The sequence below is a fragment of the Triticum urartu genome, chromosome 2A, assembly GCF_056163025.1.
Source record: "Triticum urartu cultivar PI428250 chromosome 2A, HENAU_Tu73, whole genome shotgun sequence".
Taxonomy (NCBI): Eukaryota; Viridiplantae; Streptophyta; class Magnoliopsida; order Poales; family Poaceae; genus Triticum; species Triticum urartu.
Window position 1 is genome coordinate 34,789,228 of NC_141874.1, and position 18,578 is coordinate 34,807,805.

At 45.0% G+C, this 18,578-nt stretch overlaps 2 protein-coding genes and 1 pseudogene across 2 annotated transcripts; 1 reads left to right on the forward strand and 2 right to left on the reverse strand.

The window, feature by feature from the left end:
- Nucleotides 1–1,497: 1,497 nt before the first annotated feature.
- LOC147983292 (senescence-specific cysteine protease SAG39-like) lies at nt 1,498–2,900 on the forward strand (annotated as a pseudogene).
- Nucleotides 2,901–4,082: 1,182 nt separating this feature from the next.
- On the reverse strand, nt 4,083–6,635 carry LOC147983293 (UDP-glucosyltransferase UGT13248-like). Its single transcript, XM_087542882.1, has 3 exons — nt 5,838–6,635; nt 4,749–5,133; nt 4,083–4,632 (listed from the first exon to the last, which is right to left on the reverse strand). Exons 1-3 carry the CDS (start codon nt 6,537–6,539, stop codon nt 4,295–4,297), a joined length of 1,425 nt encoding a protein of 474 aa, XP_087399008.1. The 5' UTR covers nt 6,540–6,635; the 3' UTR covers nt 4,083–4,294.
- Nucleotides 6,636–7,810: 1,175 nt separating this feature from the next.
- On the reverse strand, nt 7,811–11,172 carry LOC147983294 (uncharacterized). Its single transcript, XM_087540687.1, has 4 exons — nt 11,138–11,172; nt 10,861–11,032; nt 9,873–9,991; nt 7,811–8,024 (listed from the first exon to the last, which is right to left on the reverse strand). Exons 1-4 carry the CDS (start codon nt 11,170–11,172, stop codon nt 7,811–7,813), a joined length of 540 nt encoding a protein of 179 aa, XP_087396813.1.
- Between the last annotated feature and the right edge of the window lie 7,406 nt (nt 11,173–18,578).

The following is an 18,578-nucleotide window of genomic DNA, read 5'->3' on the forward strand; positions in this document are numbered from 1 at the left end:
TCTCCTGGCAGAATCGATCAAAATCCACCTTCTCAAAGGCTTGTCTACCTCAATTGATATCCTTGCTCGCAGAAAACCACCATTATGATCAAACTTGACAAAATGGGCGTTTTTATCAATCTGCTTAGCGATCGACATCCACCACACCTCATCCCTTAGGTTATATGGTAGATCCATAACCCTAGCCCAAATCTGCAGACGATCGAACTGGACCTCATCAGGCAGCATACATTCGTCAAACTCAACCATCACCACGGCGTTCGTACTGATATGCCATGGCGAGCCGCCCCACACCCGATCTTTGTCCCTCTGATTCTCAAATTCTGCTACAAACACGTTCACGCCCGCTGATCTAAACTTCAAACCACGCGGGTTGCCCCAGTACGGCCGAAGCGCATTAGCGATGGTTTGGATGTGTAGATGGTTCCGGTGGAGCACCTTCCCGGCCAACAGCCAGTTCGCCGGCCTCCCATCGACGCGATCGTCGAGGATCAGAGGAGTAGCCTCCTCCTTGGATATGTCAAGTTCCCCCAAGGCCTCCTCGGGTTTCCTTCTGGTGGCACAGCCCGCCTGGGGATCGCTCCCCTCCCCCGAGCCCGTGGCGCTAGGTGCAGCCATGAGCCCGGAGCACTAGCCTCTTCCTCTTTCTCTTGCACCGGCAACGAGTCGTTGGGCAAAGTCGACTCCACGTCAAACCCTAATCGCCGCCAGGGGTTTTAGGGTTTGGGGAAATCTTGTAATTACTGTCAGCACCCTGTCTTCTGCTCTCGTAGTCCCATCTACGCCCTATGTTGTACGTAGATCGCTGCGGCCTTGTACCCTTTTCACTCTTTCTTTATATCAATGGAATGATACGCCTCCACGTATTCGTGAAAAGAAAAGTAAAGTCCGAACAAGCACAAAGTCCATTTACTCCCTTCCCTAGTGATTAAGAGCAAAATGCAAGCCGGGATGTCAGGAAGGAAATTTCATGGCTGAGAATCCGATCTTGAGAAACTAAGACAACTCTTGTCAAACAGTATATTATTATCAGGCAGGCTATTCATTATCTTAGCACACAATTACTTGATTCTTTTGTACTCTCTTCGTTTTAATTTACTCCGCAAATTAGATTTGTCTGAAGTCAAATTTTATATACTTTCAACAAGTTTGTAGAAAATATATTAACATATACACCACCAAATGTATATCATTAGATTCATCATTGCATATATTGTCACATCATATAAATTTGTTACTGTAAATGTTCATATTGTTTTACACAAACTTGGTCAAACTTTATAAAGTTTGACTTCATTCAAAACTTGTATTCAGAGTAAATAAAAACGGGGAGTACATACTGCATGTCACGTCCACAGTCTTCTTCAGATGCAGACTCCTGGAATAAACAAGCAGGTTGTTGTTTCATTAATAAATCTCTTAAATGGCTTCTCGTAAGATGTAGACTCCTGAAAACAAATAGGCAGCAATCACTATCAGATGTGCACTACGCGTACTTCCTAGTCCCTGTGCACTTAAATTTTATAACATCTGGCCGGACACCACACTCCACGGCAACGCACAAGCCCTTTTCCACAAAAAACTTCCTACAAGCACCGTATCTCTATACCTCCTATTTTAACATGTGCATGACATTATATATACCACAAACTTCCATTCAACAAACCAAACCAAAGCAGAGTACACAGTACTAGAAGAAAGGCATTTGGGTGCATAATTGAAGATGGCCATCCACAGGGCTTTGCTCCTTGCCATCCTGGCTTGCATCTGCCTATGCGGAACTGTCATTGCAACTTGTGAGCTGAACAATGAATTATCGATGGTGATGAAGCATGAGAAATGGATGGCGCAGTACGGCCGCGTGTACAAGTACGCCACAGAGAAGACGCGCCGGTTCAAGGTTTTCAAAGCCAGCGTTGAATTCATTGAAAGTTCAATGCCCAGACTCACAAGTTCTGGCTCGGCATCAACCAATTCGCTGATATCACCAATGATGAGTTCAGGACAACCAACACAAACAAGGGGTTCAAAGAAAACTCCATGAGAGTTCTTTCTTCAGGATTCAAGTATGAGAATTTGTGTTTTGATGCCCTTCCAGAAACGATGGACTGGAGGGCCAAGGGAGCTGTCACCCCTATCAAGAATCAATGCTAGTGCGGTAAGTCATAACACATTGTGATGGATTGCTTATACATGGTAATATTTTCTAGGATGATACTATAACAACAAAATTACTTCTAGGCTATTGCTGGGCATTTTCTGTTGTTGCCGCGACAGAGGGTATTGTAAAACTGAAAACACACAAGTTAATCTCACTGTCGGAGCAAGAGTTGGTTGACTGTGATGTTCATGGTGAAGATCAAGGCTGCGAGGGAGGACTCATGGATGATGCCTTGAAATTTATTATCAAGAACTGAGGACTTACCATGGAGTCCAGCTACACATATAATGCAACTGATGGCAAGTGCAAGGCTGGATCCAATAGTGCTGCATGGCAAGTGCAAGGCAACCAGCACCGGCTTTGAGGATGTGCCTGCCAATAATGAGGGTGCCCTTGTGATGGCAGTTGCAAACTAACCAGTGTCTGTAGCTGTCGACGAAGACGACATGACATTCCAATTCTACTCTGGTGAGGTGATGACTAGCTCATGCGGCACTGATTTGGACCATGGAATTGCAGCCATTGGATATGGAAAGACTAGTGATGGCACAAGTTATTGGTTAATGAAGAATTCATGGGGCACAACTTGGGGCGAAGATGGGTAATTGAGAATGCAGATGGACATTGCAGACAAGAAGGGCATGTGTGGTCTTGCCACGGAGCCTTCGTACCCCACCAAATAAGAAGATCACCAAATTCCACCCAATCATACATATGCACAGTTCTCAAAACACTAAGGTCCCCAAGTAGAATGCATAGTTCATATGTGTCCGTGTACAATAATGCATCTTATGTCTGTACATTCTTATACTTTGTAATTTAATACCATGTGTGATACATTGTGTTTAAACAATTGATAGAGAATTATGTAGATATATATTCCATGAAGCTTTCAAATGGCTAAAATATTTCAATGTGTGTGTGATTTCTAAATAGTGTCCTCGGGTATTTATAAGAATGTAATGTCTTAATAGACTAGGAGGCATCCTACTAGTGATTTATATCACGAGAGCATACAACATGCAATATTTCAAAGGAATCAATCCATTCCAACTAGATTATGAGAAAACTCCACTTCCAAGAATAGCGTAACACACGATACCTTATGATGAGGTCATAGGCAAGACGTAGGGAATATGATTATGTTATCTTAAATTATTATGCTCATCGATATTGTATTTTAATCTTTCATGTGTCTTTTTGTGTATATGATCAATTGAAACATCTATGGGTTTTTATTCATATACATTTAGGCATTCAGATTCAACTCAAAGTTACAGAACTCCTAATTGTGCACCAATAAAAATATGTATCCGATGAAAATTTAGGATGAACAAAGAATCATCTTCTTACATTAATATACTAGTATGCACGCACGTGGACGTCAACATAAGTGTTTTTGGTGATAGAAAAAAGCATTAGGCTATGCTGCAAAAAGGAAATGCAAAATAATACGTTCTATGTCTGAATGCATTGAGGAATATTATTGTTGTAAAAAGAAATATTAGAAGTGTGTAATTCCTATTGATTGGTGACAGAATTGTAAAACACAAAGGAAAATAACCAGCAGGCTAAGATTCATTAATTGTTTAATTTAGATTTCTTCTCTCTCTTGTCCTCTTTCTAGACCGATCCCAAGCCACTCAGCACGTCGCTGCTGAACACAGCATGGCCTGAGCGGCATGCACTTTGTAAAACACAATGGTTCTAAAATACATTGGAAGCAGCTGATAGGTACTGTTCATGAGAATCCCATTGCTTTCAACCGTTAGATTGAGGATATCAACAATCAGGATCGATGCTCTCGACACATTCAAAACTCATACAATATATATTGGTATAGATTATAGGGAACTGTTTTATTGTGTGGAACACTAAGAATACACATAGACTAATAAAGTGAAAGTTGCTATGACAATACTTTTATAGACTCCATATAATTTATTCAAATTGATTCTATAACTTGTAATCAATTGTTCACATATTGTTAGTACATCAGAAATTGAACATCCTTCTAAATGGTCAGAAGACACTCTACTTACAAATTAAAATGTCATTCACTCTAAAAGAATTGTAGCATTGGAGTGAATGCCTAATTTCATAACTTGAAGTAAAAAATGCATTGGTATGACTTCAAGCTGAAGTATACTTCGCAGCAAAGTCAGCAATATGCTTATCTGAGCTTCCTCCTTCCTGCATTGCATCCTTGGCCTTTTGCATCCACTTTGCAGCATTTCTTTTGTACTCATCCTTTCTATCTCCGTCCATCACCTCTCTAATGCACCTCTCGACCTCCATCCTCTTTAGCCATCCGTTATCGCCCTTCCGCACTCGCACACCCATGCCCCACACAGTCTCCACATACTTTGAGATGGTGGGTTGGTCAGCCCAATGTGGGATTCCCACAAGAGGAACACCACTAACAATTGCCTCCAATGTGGAGTTCCATCCGCAGTGGGTAACAAAACAACCTACATGTATGTTCATAAATTTGGATCTAAAGTGTTGTCATTTTTGTTTACTTTGTAAAGCATTTATATATTCTTGTCCATAGAAAGTAAAAGAAATGTAATGTGTGTAACCATACCGATAGCCTTGTGTGACAAAACTTCTAGTTGGGGGCACCACGCAACAATTAATCCACTGTTCTCACATTTCTCCTTGAGTTCTTCAGATAACTTGTGTGCCTCATTGGATCTGACAACCCAAACAAAAGGTTTGCCAGAATTGCATAGTCCACTGCCAAGCTCCTCCAATTGGGTTGCATCGTAGTTAGAGACAGTACCATAGGATACAAGCACAACGGAGGAAATGCTATGCTTGTCTAACCAATCCATACAGGATGCACCCTCACTGAACAAGTTGAAACCATAAGACTTGTTGGATGGTAGGCGATTATCATCAAGATAGTATGATGGCAAAGTTGGACCTATCATATTCGCTCTCCATGTTAACTCCATGTACTCTGCCTCCTGCTCAGTTGGCAAAATTTCAAATATCAAATTCTTTCTGAAATGGACTAAATATAATCAAGCATAGAAACGTCATATTGACAGGACTGTTCGTTCCTACCCGTATGAATCATCACATCATCAATCTGATGTGACATAACAAATAATGGAGCGTCGAACACTTGTATGTTTAGTTGACGTGCTGGTAGCATATATATGAGGCCCTTATGCCACCTCCAATAATTTACACTGGATTTGTCATTTTGCACCATCCTTGCGTTAGAAATGTGGAACAGAAGATTATAGAAACGTAATAGATGTGTCCTCCTTACACACCCTCTCATAGCTCTCTCCATGAGAAATGAAAATTTATGTGTCTACGATGCTTGTGTAGCGCATTACTCCTCTTAAATGAAAAATGAAAAAAGAAATATGCTAATTGATAAAAGCAATGTCTCTTGTTAAGATATTTAGCACTGATAAATGCACTAAAAATACATATAAATTAATACATTTCAAATGTATTAAGGAAGCAATTTTACCATCTAGTTTTCTAGCATCTGAAAATGAAAATACACAACTAAAATTAGAATGCTCTGCTCTCATCAGTGCCGAATGCGTAAGATTAATTCCTAACGACCTCTTTAAGTCACGTGGTCTCTTTCTTGTTGCAAAACTTATTAGATAACTAGAGCAGAGCTGACCAGTCTCAAAGTATGGCGTACCTTTGGCTCGATGTCGTGGAAAGAGTTGACGAGCACGTCGTCGGCGTCCTCCAGCCCGTCGAACTGCCTAATCGACGTCTTTGTGAGCACCGGCTGCGACTCCGGTGCGACCGCGAACGGCGGCATGTCCTCCGGCCCAAGCTCCACACCCAGCGCTCCTCTCGCGAGCAGCGCATGCCCGTCCGTCGCCGGCAGCGCCAGTCGCCCCGCCCAGAGCTCCCCATACACGATGTCCACTGCGCACGGCTGGGAGAAGAAGGCCGCGGTGGCCACGCCGGCCGCCCGCGCCACCCGCAGCGCCCACGCAAGATGAGGGTCGTAAACCAGCACGCGCACTGGCCGCCCAGCGCACGCCTCCGACAGGAGGAGCTCCCGCAGCGTCTCGGACCCGACGGCCTCCAGTCGCGGGAAGTACTCCGCGTAGTCGGGGCACGACGCCATGCCACCAGCGTCGAAGCCGTCCGAGATGGCGGCCACGCGGAACGGCGCGCCAGGGGGCGAGGTGGTGGAGAGCACGTACCGGGTGACGACGAGGGTGGGGCGGAGACCGTGGTACGCGAGGCGGCGGCCGAACTGGAGTATCGGGTTTGTGTGGCCCTGCGCCCCCGGGAACGGGAGAAGGAGGACGCTCGGGCCGTCACCTGCTCCATGGCCGAGGATTGAGCCAGTGGTGCCCGTGGTCTCCATGTTGACAGCGTTCATTCATAGTGTTTGCTCAAAGATAAATAGGCATGGAAAGTTGGATGCAGAGTGGCGCGTAAGGTTTCTCTTGGGAATGGTCAAATTTGTTGCCACGCTCCTGTCTGTGTGTCTTGCACTGACGAGTGGAAGGAACCGGGAAGGTGGTGCGGCTGCATTCTCGACCGCATGCGTATAAAAAGTTGTACTAGTTTATTCTCTTTCCAGGATAGAGACGGAGTAATCTAATCTATCGTGTCCACACAAAAACTCAGGGGAGATATGGACATATTTGTTGTTTATTTGTCACGTATTCACGGACCCGGTTCGATGTAACCGAGGTCCACAATTCTAGGTATAAAAATTTGTCCAAAAATGGCTGTAATATGAGTAAAATTATACTGCAATTATTCACTCCATTAATATGCTAATATATGTTAGTCTCTGCAATTATCTTCCTAATCTTTTTCCCTATAATAATCTTTCCCTAATCTTTTTACCTAGTAATAAAGCAGTCATTGTTTCTGGTCGTACGTCATTGGCATTTTTGCATAAAAGCCCCCGCGATTTTGGGTATTCAACCCACAGTACAATAATAAGTCAACTCCAACCGTATTGACGAGAGAAAAAACGAAATAACCCACCCGCCCGCCGATGCATCAGTCCTTCCCCACATCAGCAGTCTTTAAATTGACTATTAGTCCCACCTCGCAGCTTTGTATTGAATCCTACAAATTTATATATGTTCGAAAGTAGACAATCAACAAGCCGAATAACAAAGCAGAGATGGCTGATCAAGAGAATAAGAGAGAGATCAGATAAAACGAGCTTCCCTAAAGGCCAATGCATCACCGGCGCGGACTTGCCTCACGGAAGCGGAACAGAGCCGTGGGCGCTAGATGGAGAAGTGGAGGAGTGGCGCTGGGTGGTGGTGGGGAGCCCTTCTCTCTCCGGTGGATGGCTGGGGTGACGGGGGCAGCGGGACCGGTGCGCAGTGGTGCAGAGAGGGTCTCTATCGAGCTGGACTTGGCGCTGGACGTCGCGGGTGATACTCGTGTTCGTCGTCTCCATGCCCAGACGAAGCAGGCAGCGACGAGCCGATGACGGCTCTCGACACGGTCGGAGAAGGCGGGGCGGCGCGGATCTGGTGCTGAACAGCGGCGGGAGCTTGAGCGTCGGGGTCGGAGATCCATGGCGCGGGTGTGATTCTCCCTGTACAGAAAAGATACGGGGGTGAGAGGTGAGGGAGAGATCCAGAGGGAGGGAGTTAGGGAAGGGAATGGAGAGGGGGAAGGTTAGCGGAGCAGCGGGCCGGAGTTGCAGGGGCGGTAGCCGGCCATGGCGCCGGTCGCCGGACTGGACGGGGGGAGGCGAGGAGGGGCTGCAGGCGCCGGGGGTCGAGGGAAGTTCCTTGCTCGGGCACGGTTGGTGCGGGAGGCGGCGTACGGGCGGCGGCGTTGTTGCAGCGCGGCTGGGCTGTGTATGGGCTCCTGGCATGGAGAAGTGGCGCTGGGTGTGATGGATGTGGAGAAGATAAGAATTGAGTGGTGGAAAAGGAATTGTCGGTGGGATTGAGTGCTTGTTGCTACTGCTTTTTTTTTTAAACGATGTGATGTTTTTCTTCTGCTTTTCTGCGTAGAGCTAGGTGTCGGTCTCTGCTTTTTCTGCGTAGAGCTAGGTGTCGATCTCTGCTAGCATAGTACAATTTACTTGGCTGCTGCTTAAGCCTGCCATATCTTAATCTTAATCATGAATACATTAGTAGTTACAGTACTTAAAAGATGTGTGACTGAAATATTGGAAAGATTTGTTTAAAAAATATTGAAAATAAATACTATTTGTTAAGGGAAAATATATTTCAGGCTCACCTATGGACTACCTGATCATCAATATATTCCTCGAGTCTTGATGTTCCTGATAGATTTGTTTAAAATAATATTGAAAATAAATACTATTTCTTAGGGGAAAAGATATTTTAGGCTCACCTATGGACTACCTGATCATCAATATATTCCTTGAGTCTTGATGTTCCTGATGCCGTTGATGAGATAGAGATGAGGGACGAAGAAAGAGTTGAGAGGGTACGGCAACGGTGCATCCTGCTTGAACTGGATCTGGAGGAGGGGTTGTGTCCTATTTCGACTCTCACGTCGGCGAGAGCACTACTAGGAAAAAGGCTACTAGCAGCGCGGGTAAAATGGCTACTAGCAGCGTGGGTACCCGCGCTACTAGTATCGCGCTACAGCTAATAGTTAGTAGTAGTGCGGGTAGACCCGCGCTACTACTAACTTTGTTAGTAGTAGCGTGTGTGACACCCACGCTATTGCTATTACAGAACCGCGCTACTACTAATGTAGTAGTAGCAGCGTGCTTATAATACCAGCGCTACTAGTATCCTAAGTACTAGTAGCGCTCAATTTGTTCCCACGCTACTACCAACTATTTAGGATTTAAAAATAAATAAAATCAACCAATTCCATTTTATGCATACAATTCCAAGAAACAATAGTGATGGAAAAATGTCACTATCACACAGTTGCCATATTCCTTATTCATGATTCTACTATCACACAGTTGCCATATTCCTTATTCATGATTCTACTATCACACAGTTGCCATATCTGCTACCACACAGTTTCTCATTCTACATGTCCTCACTCGAATAGTAAGAAAAATGAAAAAGAAAAATAGAGCTAATCTGCCATTGGAATGTCCTTATTCCTGAGTAATATTCAATGGAACGGTGCAATTGCACTGCAGTCTCATGGATTCACTATGCCGCTTCAACATCTCATTATCTTGTAGCGATGGAAATGAGCATCAGCAAGGCATATAGATTTTATCAATAAATGGAGAGGAAGCATAATCTCAGATGATACAGGAGACACATGGACTAAGATTCTGATACAATGCGAATATGCACTATAAGTACACATATATTTCAGTTACAAAATGATATTTAGTTAAAAAGTTACAAATAACTGAATGAAACTCAAACTAGATATTTCATTTACAAAAAATATTTCAGCTTATGAATGCAGTGTATAAATCAGACTAGATAGATAACACTAAGCTTAAATTTTAAATGCAGTTTAAGTACTAGCACCTACCAACTGAATATAGATTTTCCTTAGTGCATTTGCACTAGGAAACTAATCCTAACGTATCAACATTTTGATCACCATTTTATCCCGTTGTGAATCCAAGGAAATCAACAGTTCTATAAGATATGGCTAGAAAACACTGGACATAACAGAAAGTAGCCACTTCTTTGTCGTGTGGAAAATTTCTCAGGATTACTTCACTATGGATTGGGTAAAGAATCAATAAGGACAGCACCCACAGTATAACTCTCACCTTCTTCTGGGTGAAGAAGAAGGTGGCCACCGGCTTGAAGTACTAGGTGACAGGCATTTCTTCAAACATGTTCCAGTGAAAGCCGGGATTTGGCGCCAATTGCCATAGTCGTCATGCGCCTGTCACAAGACAAAAAAAAGAACTACCTTAAATTGCTATACGTTTGGTTTTCTTCCTCAAACATGAAGGAACAAAAAAATGTTTGGCTGAAACAGATAATCAGCTATATGTTTCTTTTCGCTCCTAAATTGCATAAGGAAATCTTCATCTATTATTTTACTCTATGCCTACTAGCTACAACCTGTTGGATAGAAAAACACCTTCCACCATATGACTGTAGCTTGCCTAAATAACCTCAAAGTAGAAAATGCACGCTCGACACTTGTGGTACAAATTGTAAAATCAATGGTTTTGCCCTTAACCATTACTGTCTCTAAACAACACTTTTTATTCAGTACAAAATCTGTGACCTAATTAGAACTTGTTCCAATTAGTTAACATGAAAGAATCTACACTGAAAAGGCATAATCAAAGAGCTGGACTTCAGTATAGGAAGATTAAATTCCCAGTGGGGAGAGGGTGGGCAGACTGCTCATGTTGCTAACAGGCTAACTTGCACGCGACGCTGGCGGCGCCTATGCATAAGCACGGCCACGACGAGACATCGGCGGCCGAGGAGGCATCGACGGCAGGATTAAATGCAAAAGAAATGTTTATAAGGTGCTGATAACTCGTTACCAAGCTACCTGATAGCAAATTAATTCATCTAAGCACCGAGAATAACAAAAAATTAGTACGCTGTTTGGTCCAATTGGTCAAGGCCCAAAATGCAGGTCAAGACCAACTATATCAACACCTATAAGAACCTCTACCTTATGCATGCCTCATATGCGACCTTACAATAATCTACTCCTATGGTGCCCAGTGCTGTAATCTTGAGAAATCACCAACAAAGTTCAGGCAACAAAAGGCAAAGAACGGAACAAACCTGCGGGAGCTTGACGGTGGTGGAGGCGGCCATGATGCAGTAGCCGAGGAGCTTGGAGACGAGCGGGAGCAGGCATTCTTTCTCCGGGATCTTGGCGTCCAACAGCGCCGAGAGGACACAGACGAAGTTCATGCCCAGGATCTCCAGCTCCGTAATCTTCAGATTCGCCAATCTCCAAATCATCCAATACAAAAATCAGAAGAAAACAAGGCAGAGGATGCTTCAGTCAGGAGGGCGAGGGGGGATGAGGGAGGAGGGAGTTTCCACATATCCTCACATCGATCTGCACCGGCGCCATGGCTTCCTCAGCATGGATGGAGGCCACGGCGAGCGAGGGACTGGACTGGAGGTCGAGGGACGAATCTTTCACCGGAGAGGAGCTGGGCGAGCGGGACGGGGACGGTGCGGGGGCGCTTGCCGAAGCAGGCGGTGCAGCGCTTGTGGGCCTGGACACAGGGGAGGCAGCAGGTGAGGCGGGAGCAGCCCGGGCACCGGTACTTCCATGGCTGCTCCCCGCACTCCTGGCACGGGGCACCCTTCTCCCCGCTGCCGCCGGAGCCGTAGGCGGCGGCGCTGGGGGGCGGGCCCTGCGCGGGCGGCTCCCCCTCCATGGCGGGTTGGGACTTGGGAGAGGAGGAGAGGAGGTGGGAGCAGAGACGGGATTGGGGATCTGGATCAAGCGTTGAGTGTTTTTTTGAGACATGGAGTGGGATGGTTGGTGGGGTGGGAGCAGATGCAGGTGGTAGCGTGGGGTTTATAACCCGCGCTACTACTATCGACTTAGTAGTAGCGTGGGTTTATAACCCACGCTACTACTATGGCTGGTCCCGGAAGGCACGGTGAAAATCACTTAGTAGTAGCGAGGGGTAAAAACCGGCGCTACTACTATTGGGTTATTAGTAGCGCGGTTTCCTTAAGCTCGCTACTCCTAATTAGCAGTAGCGTTTGTTTTTAAACCGCGCTGCTGCTAAGATTCTGTGTATAAGGTTTTCTCTAGTAGTGGAGAGAGAGAGAGATGTGGTCATGGCTATGCCGATCATGTCCTTAGTCCTTCTGTGCACCACCTCTATGCATGTGGCTACTCCCCTCTGTCATATCATCTCACCCGCAACTCTGCATGTCCTATCCTGATCCTGTTCGAGCCCTGATGTTGGTGTCAAGGGAAGCAACCGTGTTGGCGCAGTCGGCGTGCTCCTACTGTTGGTGGTCGTCAGTGGCGGAGCTAGACCAGGAAGACTCGAGATGGGGGGGGAGGGGGGGCAAAGAGAAAAAACAATTTCTAGGGGGTGCAAAATCTCTATTTTTTCCAATTCATAAATCTCTATAAAGAATTTCTTCACTATTTTTGCCCAGTCTGGGGGGGCGACGTCACCTGCAGGGATGCATGTAGCTCCGTCAGTGGTGGTCGTGTATCAACAAAAGAGCATCAAGCATTGTAAACTCTTTACTATCTAATGGTCATCTTATCTTTGAAGTGGTCAACTAAAAATATGAATTCATGATAAGACGAGGAAGATTCTAACAGATTGAGAGATAGAGCTTGATATTTCACCATAATAGATAAACTCTAAAATATCACGCAAACCCTAAAATTTATTTCATACAGTTGCAATGCACATGCTTTTTTTGCTAAAATGTCAACTTTTATTAAAAATAAGGAAATTCCCACGTTTAACCATATTATCAACATTTATTAAAAATGGATATAAAAATTGATGCACAATGACACATGCAGCAGGTTATGCCCATTTATCCGCCCGGTGTAACACACGGGCATTTATACTAGTAATAATAAAGCAATTACTGTTTCTGGTCGTACGTCATCTGCGTTTTTGCAAAAAAGTCCCTCTATTTCTTTGAAGTCAATCCGCAGTCCTATTTTCAGTGTGTTCTTGAGATAACATTCTTTTTTGGCAAAAAAGCCCCTGACGTCCGGCGTGCGTTTGAGAGCACGACGGGCACGGGAGTGAGCTCGCGGGCGCGCCTGCGGCAGGCGAGCCCAGCCGGCAAGTCCTCCTGCTGCTTGGCGAGGCCCTTGGCCTTCCTGCGAGCCGAGGCGTTGCGGAACGAGCGGCGGATCTCGGCCGCTCCGTCGTGGATCCGGCGGCGGGCGGATCGAGATGGGAGAGGCGACAACCTCCATGACAGGTCCCTCAAGGACACCAGCGTGGATCTGGCGAAGGACAGATAGAGACGAAGAGGCGATGACCACCATGGCGGGATCTAGGGCAGAGGAGTCAGGGTCTTGTGGCGGCGCTCGCCTGAGCTCCTGGCGCCGGGGAGACTTCGGGAACGGGCGAAGGACGGGGAGGCAGGTCGGAGACGGGCCGGATCTGGCGATTCCCGATGACGAACGGGCGGCGGCGGTCTCCATGCTGCGGGGTCGGCTTGAAGCTCCTGCAACAGGCATGGTAGTCTTCCTGTTGAAGAAAAGAGAGAGAAGAGAGAGACAAGGGAGAGATAGAGAGGGAGAGAGGAGGCGGGGCAACGTCGCGGTGCAGCTGCTGCTCACCTAGGCGACGACGTCGGCAGGGCCGCCGGGGCGTGGGTCGGAGCTGAGGACCTCAGGCGTCCATGGCGGCTTCCCTGTAACAGAGAGCAAGAGAGATAGAGGAAGATGAGAGTAAACGGGAGAAACAAAGAAGGGAAGAGGGAGATGACGGGGAAAAGAAGGCAGGGGCCACGGGGCCCTAGTCGGTGGCTTCGGTTGTCGGCGAAGAAGGAGCTCGGGGTCGAGGACAAGGTGGCTGCGCTCGGGAGCAGCAGATCGAGCCGTGGCACGACTATGGTGGTGATAGACGGTGTCGCGACAAAGAGGAAAGGATGACTACTAGGAGGAGAAGGAGCAGCAGGGAGGAAGGATAACGCCACAAGTGAAGTCAGAGCGGCGGCAGCATCTGTCAAGGAAGAGCGGTGGCGGAGAGAAAGGGATGGATGGATACTAGGAGGAGGAGGAGGAGGAGCAGCAGAGAACAAGGTGATGTTGTCGCCTCTCGCCTCTCCTAGTGGGCACCTGTGAGTCCGTGACTATATGCTGTCAATGATAACATTCTTTATACAAAGTAATTTTTACATGTCTGCAGGCCACATGCAAATCCAATCGAAGACACCAGAAACACACACATGTTTTTTACTTTTGATACATGAATTATCTGACACTGATCAGATACTTCCTCTGTTTTCTAAAATTTGGTACACAAATTATCTGACACTAATCATAGTATCTGATAGTATGTCCCAATGTTTTGTTGAGTACTGTTTTAAAAAATACATACTTCTAAGTTTGTATTCATCCTGTACATTCATCATTCTTTGTAAACAAATAAGTTACCATTATACATGTGAAGAAAAACTCTTCCCTCCCATGTTTGTTCAAAACAGAGAAAAATTGCAACAACAAAAAAAAACGATATGCATGTTTATAAATTGATCTTTCTAAATAAAAAATGCAGTTTTTAATAATATCACTAGTAGAAAAAGGGTCAAACGTGAAACACATTAGTGCCGGTTTGTGAAAAAACCGGCACTAATGTGATCAATAGTGCCAGTTCGAATGGCTATGCATTAGTGTCGGTTCGTAACGAACCTTTAGTACCGGTTCGTGCCACGAACCGGTACTAAAGGGGTGGTGGCAGGCTGGCGTCAGGCCAGGGCCCCACGAGCCCCTTTAGTGACGGTTTGTGACACAAACCGGTACTAAAGGTCTAACCTATGGTACCGGTTTGTGTCACCAACCGGCACTACAGAGTCTTAACCTATAGTACCGGTTGAAGACACAAACCGGCACTATAGGGCAATTTTCAAACTCTACCCCCCCTGTATCGCCATTTCAGTTTTGAAAAAATCAAAAGAAAATGATAAAAACTTCAAAAATTAAAATCCTTCGAGAGGTAGTTATATTACTACATCTACACGTTAGGAAAATTTGAAAACTTAAATTTGGACATGTTTTGCAAAAAGTGTAGGGAAAATGTAAAACGGCTATAACTTTTGCATACGATGTCGGAAAAAAACGTATAATATATCAAAAAATTCAGCACGAAAATCTGGTCAAACTACGGCCTGTTTGCAATTTTTTAGAATCCTCAAATTCCAAAAGGAAAAAAAGATATGGTCAAATTTAAGTTTTTTTAAATTTTTTTTAAATCTGCTCAAACTACTTATTCAAGAAGTATTAATATTACTACATAATTATTCAAGAATACTAGTGTTACTAAATAATTATTTCAATTTTTTGAATTTTGGTCAAATCTGGTCAAACTATGGTCAAACTATTGGGGAACGTAGTAATTTCAAAAAAATTCCTACGCACACGCAAGATTATGGTGATGCATAGCAACGAGAGGGGAGAGTGTGATCTACGTACCCTTATAGACCGACAGCGGAAGCGTTAGCACAACGCGGTTGATGTAGTCGTACGTCTTCACGGCCCGACCGATCAAGCACCGAAACTACGGCACCTCCGAGTTCTACCACACGTTCAGCTCGATGACGATCCCCGGACTCCGATCCAGCAAAGTGTCGGGGAAGAGTTCCGTCAGCACGACGACGTGGTGACGATCTTGATGTACTACCGTCGCAGGGCTTCGCCTAAGCACCGCTACAATATTATCGAGGATTATGGTGGAAGGGGGCACCACACACGGTTAAGAATATGATCACGTGGATCAACTTGTGTGTCTAGGGGTGCCCCCTGCCCCCATATATAAAGGATCAAGGGGAGGAGGCCGGCCGGCCCCTATTGGCGCGCCAGGAGGAGTCCTCCCCCTAGTAGGAGTAGGACTCCTACTAGGAGGGGGAAAGAAGTGGGGAGGGAGAAGGAAAGGGGGGCGCCCTCCCTCTCCTAGTCCAATTCGGACCAGGGGGGAGGAGGCGCGCGGCCCACCTTTGGCTGCCCCTCTCTCTCTCTCTCCACTAAGGCCCATATGGCCCATTACTTCTCCCGGGGGGGTTCCGGTAACCCTTCGGCTTTCCGGTTTTCTCCGAAATCACCCGGAACCCTTCCGGTGTCTGAATATAGCCGTCCAATATATCAATCTTTATGTGTCGACCATTTCAAGCCTCCTCGTCATGTCCGTGATCACATCCGGGACTCCGAACTAACTTCGGTACATCAAAACTCATAAACTCATAATATAACTGTCATCGAAACCTTAAGCGTGCGGACCCTACGGGTTCGAGAACAATGTAGACATGACCGAGACACGTCTCCGGTCAATAACCAATAGCGGAACCTAGATGCTCATATTGGCTCCTACATATTCTATGAAGATCTTTTATCGGTCAGACTGCATAACAACATACGTTGTTCCCTTTGTCATCGGTATGTTACTTGCCCGAGATTCGATCGTCGGTATCTCAATACCTAGTTCAATCTCGTTACCGGCAAGTCTCTTTACTCGTTTCGTAATACATCATCTTGCAACTAACTCATTAGTTGTAATGCTGGCAATGCTTATGTGATGTGCATTACCGAGAGGGCCCAGAGATACCTCTCCGACAATCGGAGTGACAAATCCTAATCTCGAAATACGCCAACCCAACATTCACCTTTGGAGACACCTCTAGAGCTCCTTTATAATCACCTAGTTACGTTGTGACGTTTGGTAGCACACAAAGTGTTCCTCCGGTAAACAGGAGTTGCATAATCTCATAGTCATAGGAACATGTATAAGTCATGAAGAAAGCAATAGCAACATACTAAACGATCGGGTGCTACATTTCTATGGTTAGGAAACATAACCATCTTCGATTAACGAGCTAGTCAAGTAGAGGAATACCAGTGACGTTTGGTTTGTCTATATATTCACACAAGAATTATGTTTCCGGATAATACAATTCTAGCATGAATAATAAACATTTATCATGATATAAGGAAATAAAATAATAACATTTATTATTGCTTCTAGGGCATATTTCCTTCAGTCTCCCACTTACACTAGAGTCAATAATCTAGATCACACAGTAATGATTCTAACACCCATGGAGCTTTGGTGATGATCATGTTTTGCTCGTGGAAGAGGCTTAGTCAACGGGCCTGCTACATTCAGATCCGTATGTATCTTGCAAATCTCTATGTCTCCCACCTGGACTAGATCCCGGATGGAATTGAAGCGTCTCTTGATGTGCTTGGTTCTCTTGTGAAATCTGGATTCCTTTGCCAAGGCAATTGCACCAGTATTGTCACAAAAGATTTTCATTGGACCCGATGCACTAGGTATGACACCTAGATCAGATATGAACTCCTTCATCCACACTCCTTCGTTTGCTGCTTCCGAAGCAGCTATGTACTCCGCTTCACATGTAGATCCCGCCACAACGCTTTCTTTAGAGCTGCACCAACTAACAGCTCCGCCATTTAATGTAAACACATATCCGGTTTGCGATTTAGAATCGTCCGGATCAGTGTCAAAGCTTGCATCAACGTAACCATTTACGATGAGCTCTTTGTCACCTCCATATATGAGAAACATATCCTTAGTCCTTTTCAGGTATTTCAGGATGTTCTTGACCGTTGTCCAGTGATCCACTGCTGGATTACTTTGGTACCTCCCTGCTAGACTTATAGCAAGACACACATCAGGTCTGGTACACAGCATTGCATACATGATAGAGCCTATGGCTGAAGCATAGGGAACATCTTTCATTTTCTCTCTATCTTCTGCATTGGTCGGACTTTGAGTCTTACTCAATTTCACACCTTGTAACACAGGCAAGAATCCTTTTTTTGCTTGATCCATTTTGAAATTTTTCAAAACTTTGTCAAGGTATGTGCTTTGTGAAAGTCCAATTAAGCGTCTCGATCTGTCTCTATAGATCTTGATGCCCAATATGTAGGCAGCTTCACCGAGGTCTTTCATTGAAAAACTTTTATTCAAGTATCCTTTTATGCTATCCAAGAAATTCTATATCATTTCCGATTAGTAATATGTCATCTACATATAATATCATAAATGCTACAGAGCTCCCACTCACTTTCTTGTAAATACAGGCTTCTCCAAAAGTCTGTATAAAACCAAATACTTTGATCACACTATCAAAGCGTTTATTCCAACTCCGAGAGGCTTGCAACAGTCCATAAATGGATCGCTAGAGCTTGCACAGTTTGTTAGCTCCCTTTGGATCGACAAAACCTTCCGGCTGCATCATATAAAACTCTTCTTGCAGAAATCCATTCAGGAATGTAGTTTTGACATCCATTTGCCAAATTTCATAATCATAAAATGCGGCAATTGCTAACATGATTCGGACAGACTTAAGTATCGCTACGGGTGAGAAGGTCTCATCGTAGTCAATCCCTTGAATTTGCCGAAAACCTTTTGCGACAAGTTGAGCTTTGTAGACAGTAATATTACCGTCAGCGTCAGTCTTCTTCTTGAAGATCCATTTATTCTCAATTGCTTGCCGATCATTGGGCAAGTCAACCAAAGTCCATACTTTGTTCTCATACATGGATCCCATCTCAGATTTCATGGCTTCAAGCCATTTTGCGGAATCTGGGCTCACCATCGCTTCTTCATAGTTCGTAGGTTCATCATGATCTAGTAGCATGACTTCGAGAATAGGATTACCGTACCACTCTGGTGCGGATCTTACTCTGGTTGATCTACGAGGTTCAGTAGTATCTTTTTCTGAAGTTTCATGATCATTATCATTAGCTTCCTCACTAGTTGGTGTAGGTGTCACAGAAACAGGTTTCTGTGATATACTACTTTCCA

Excerpts from the sequence above, each read along its gene's own strand:
- LOC147983294 (XM_087540687.1), bottom strand. The coding sequence starts at position 11,172 with ATGCTGAGGAAGCCATGGCGCCGGTGCAGATCGAT. Across the intron at positions 11,033-11,137 it reads TGGCGCCGGTGCAGATCGAT|ATTGGCGAATCTGAAGATTA; the intron begins GTGAGGATATGT and ends GATGATTTGGAG. Across the intron at positions 9,992-10,860 it reads CCACCGTCAAGCTCCCGCAG|GCGCATGACGACTATGGCAA; the intron begins GTTTGTTCCGTT and ends GTCTTGTGACAG.
- LOC147983293 (XM_087542882.1), bottom strand. The coding sequence starts at position 6,539 with ATGAACGCTGTCAACATGGAGACCACGGGCACCACTGGCTCAATCCTC. Across the intron at positions 5,134-5,837 it reads TCCACGACATCGAGCCAAAG|GAGGCAGAGTACATGGAGTT; the intron begins GTACGCCATACT and ends CCAACTGAGCAG. Across the intron at positions 4,633-4,748 it reads TTTGTCACACAAGGCTATCG|GTTGTTTTGTTACCCACTGC; the intron begins GTATGGTTACAC and ends ACATACATGTAG.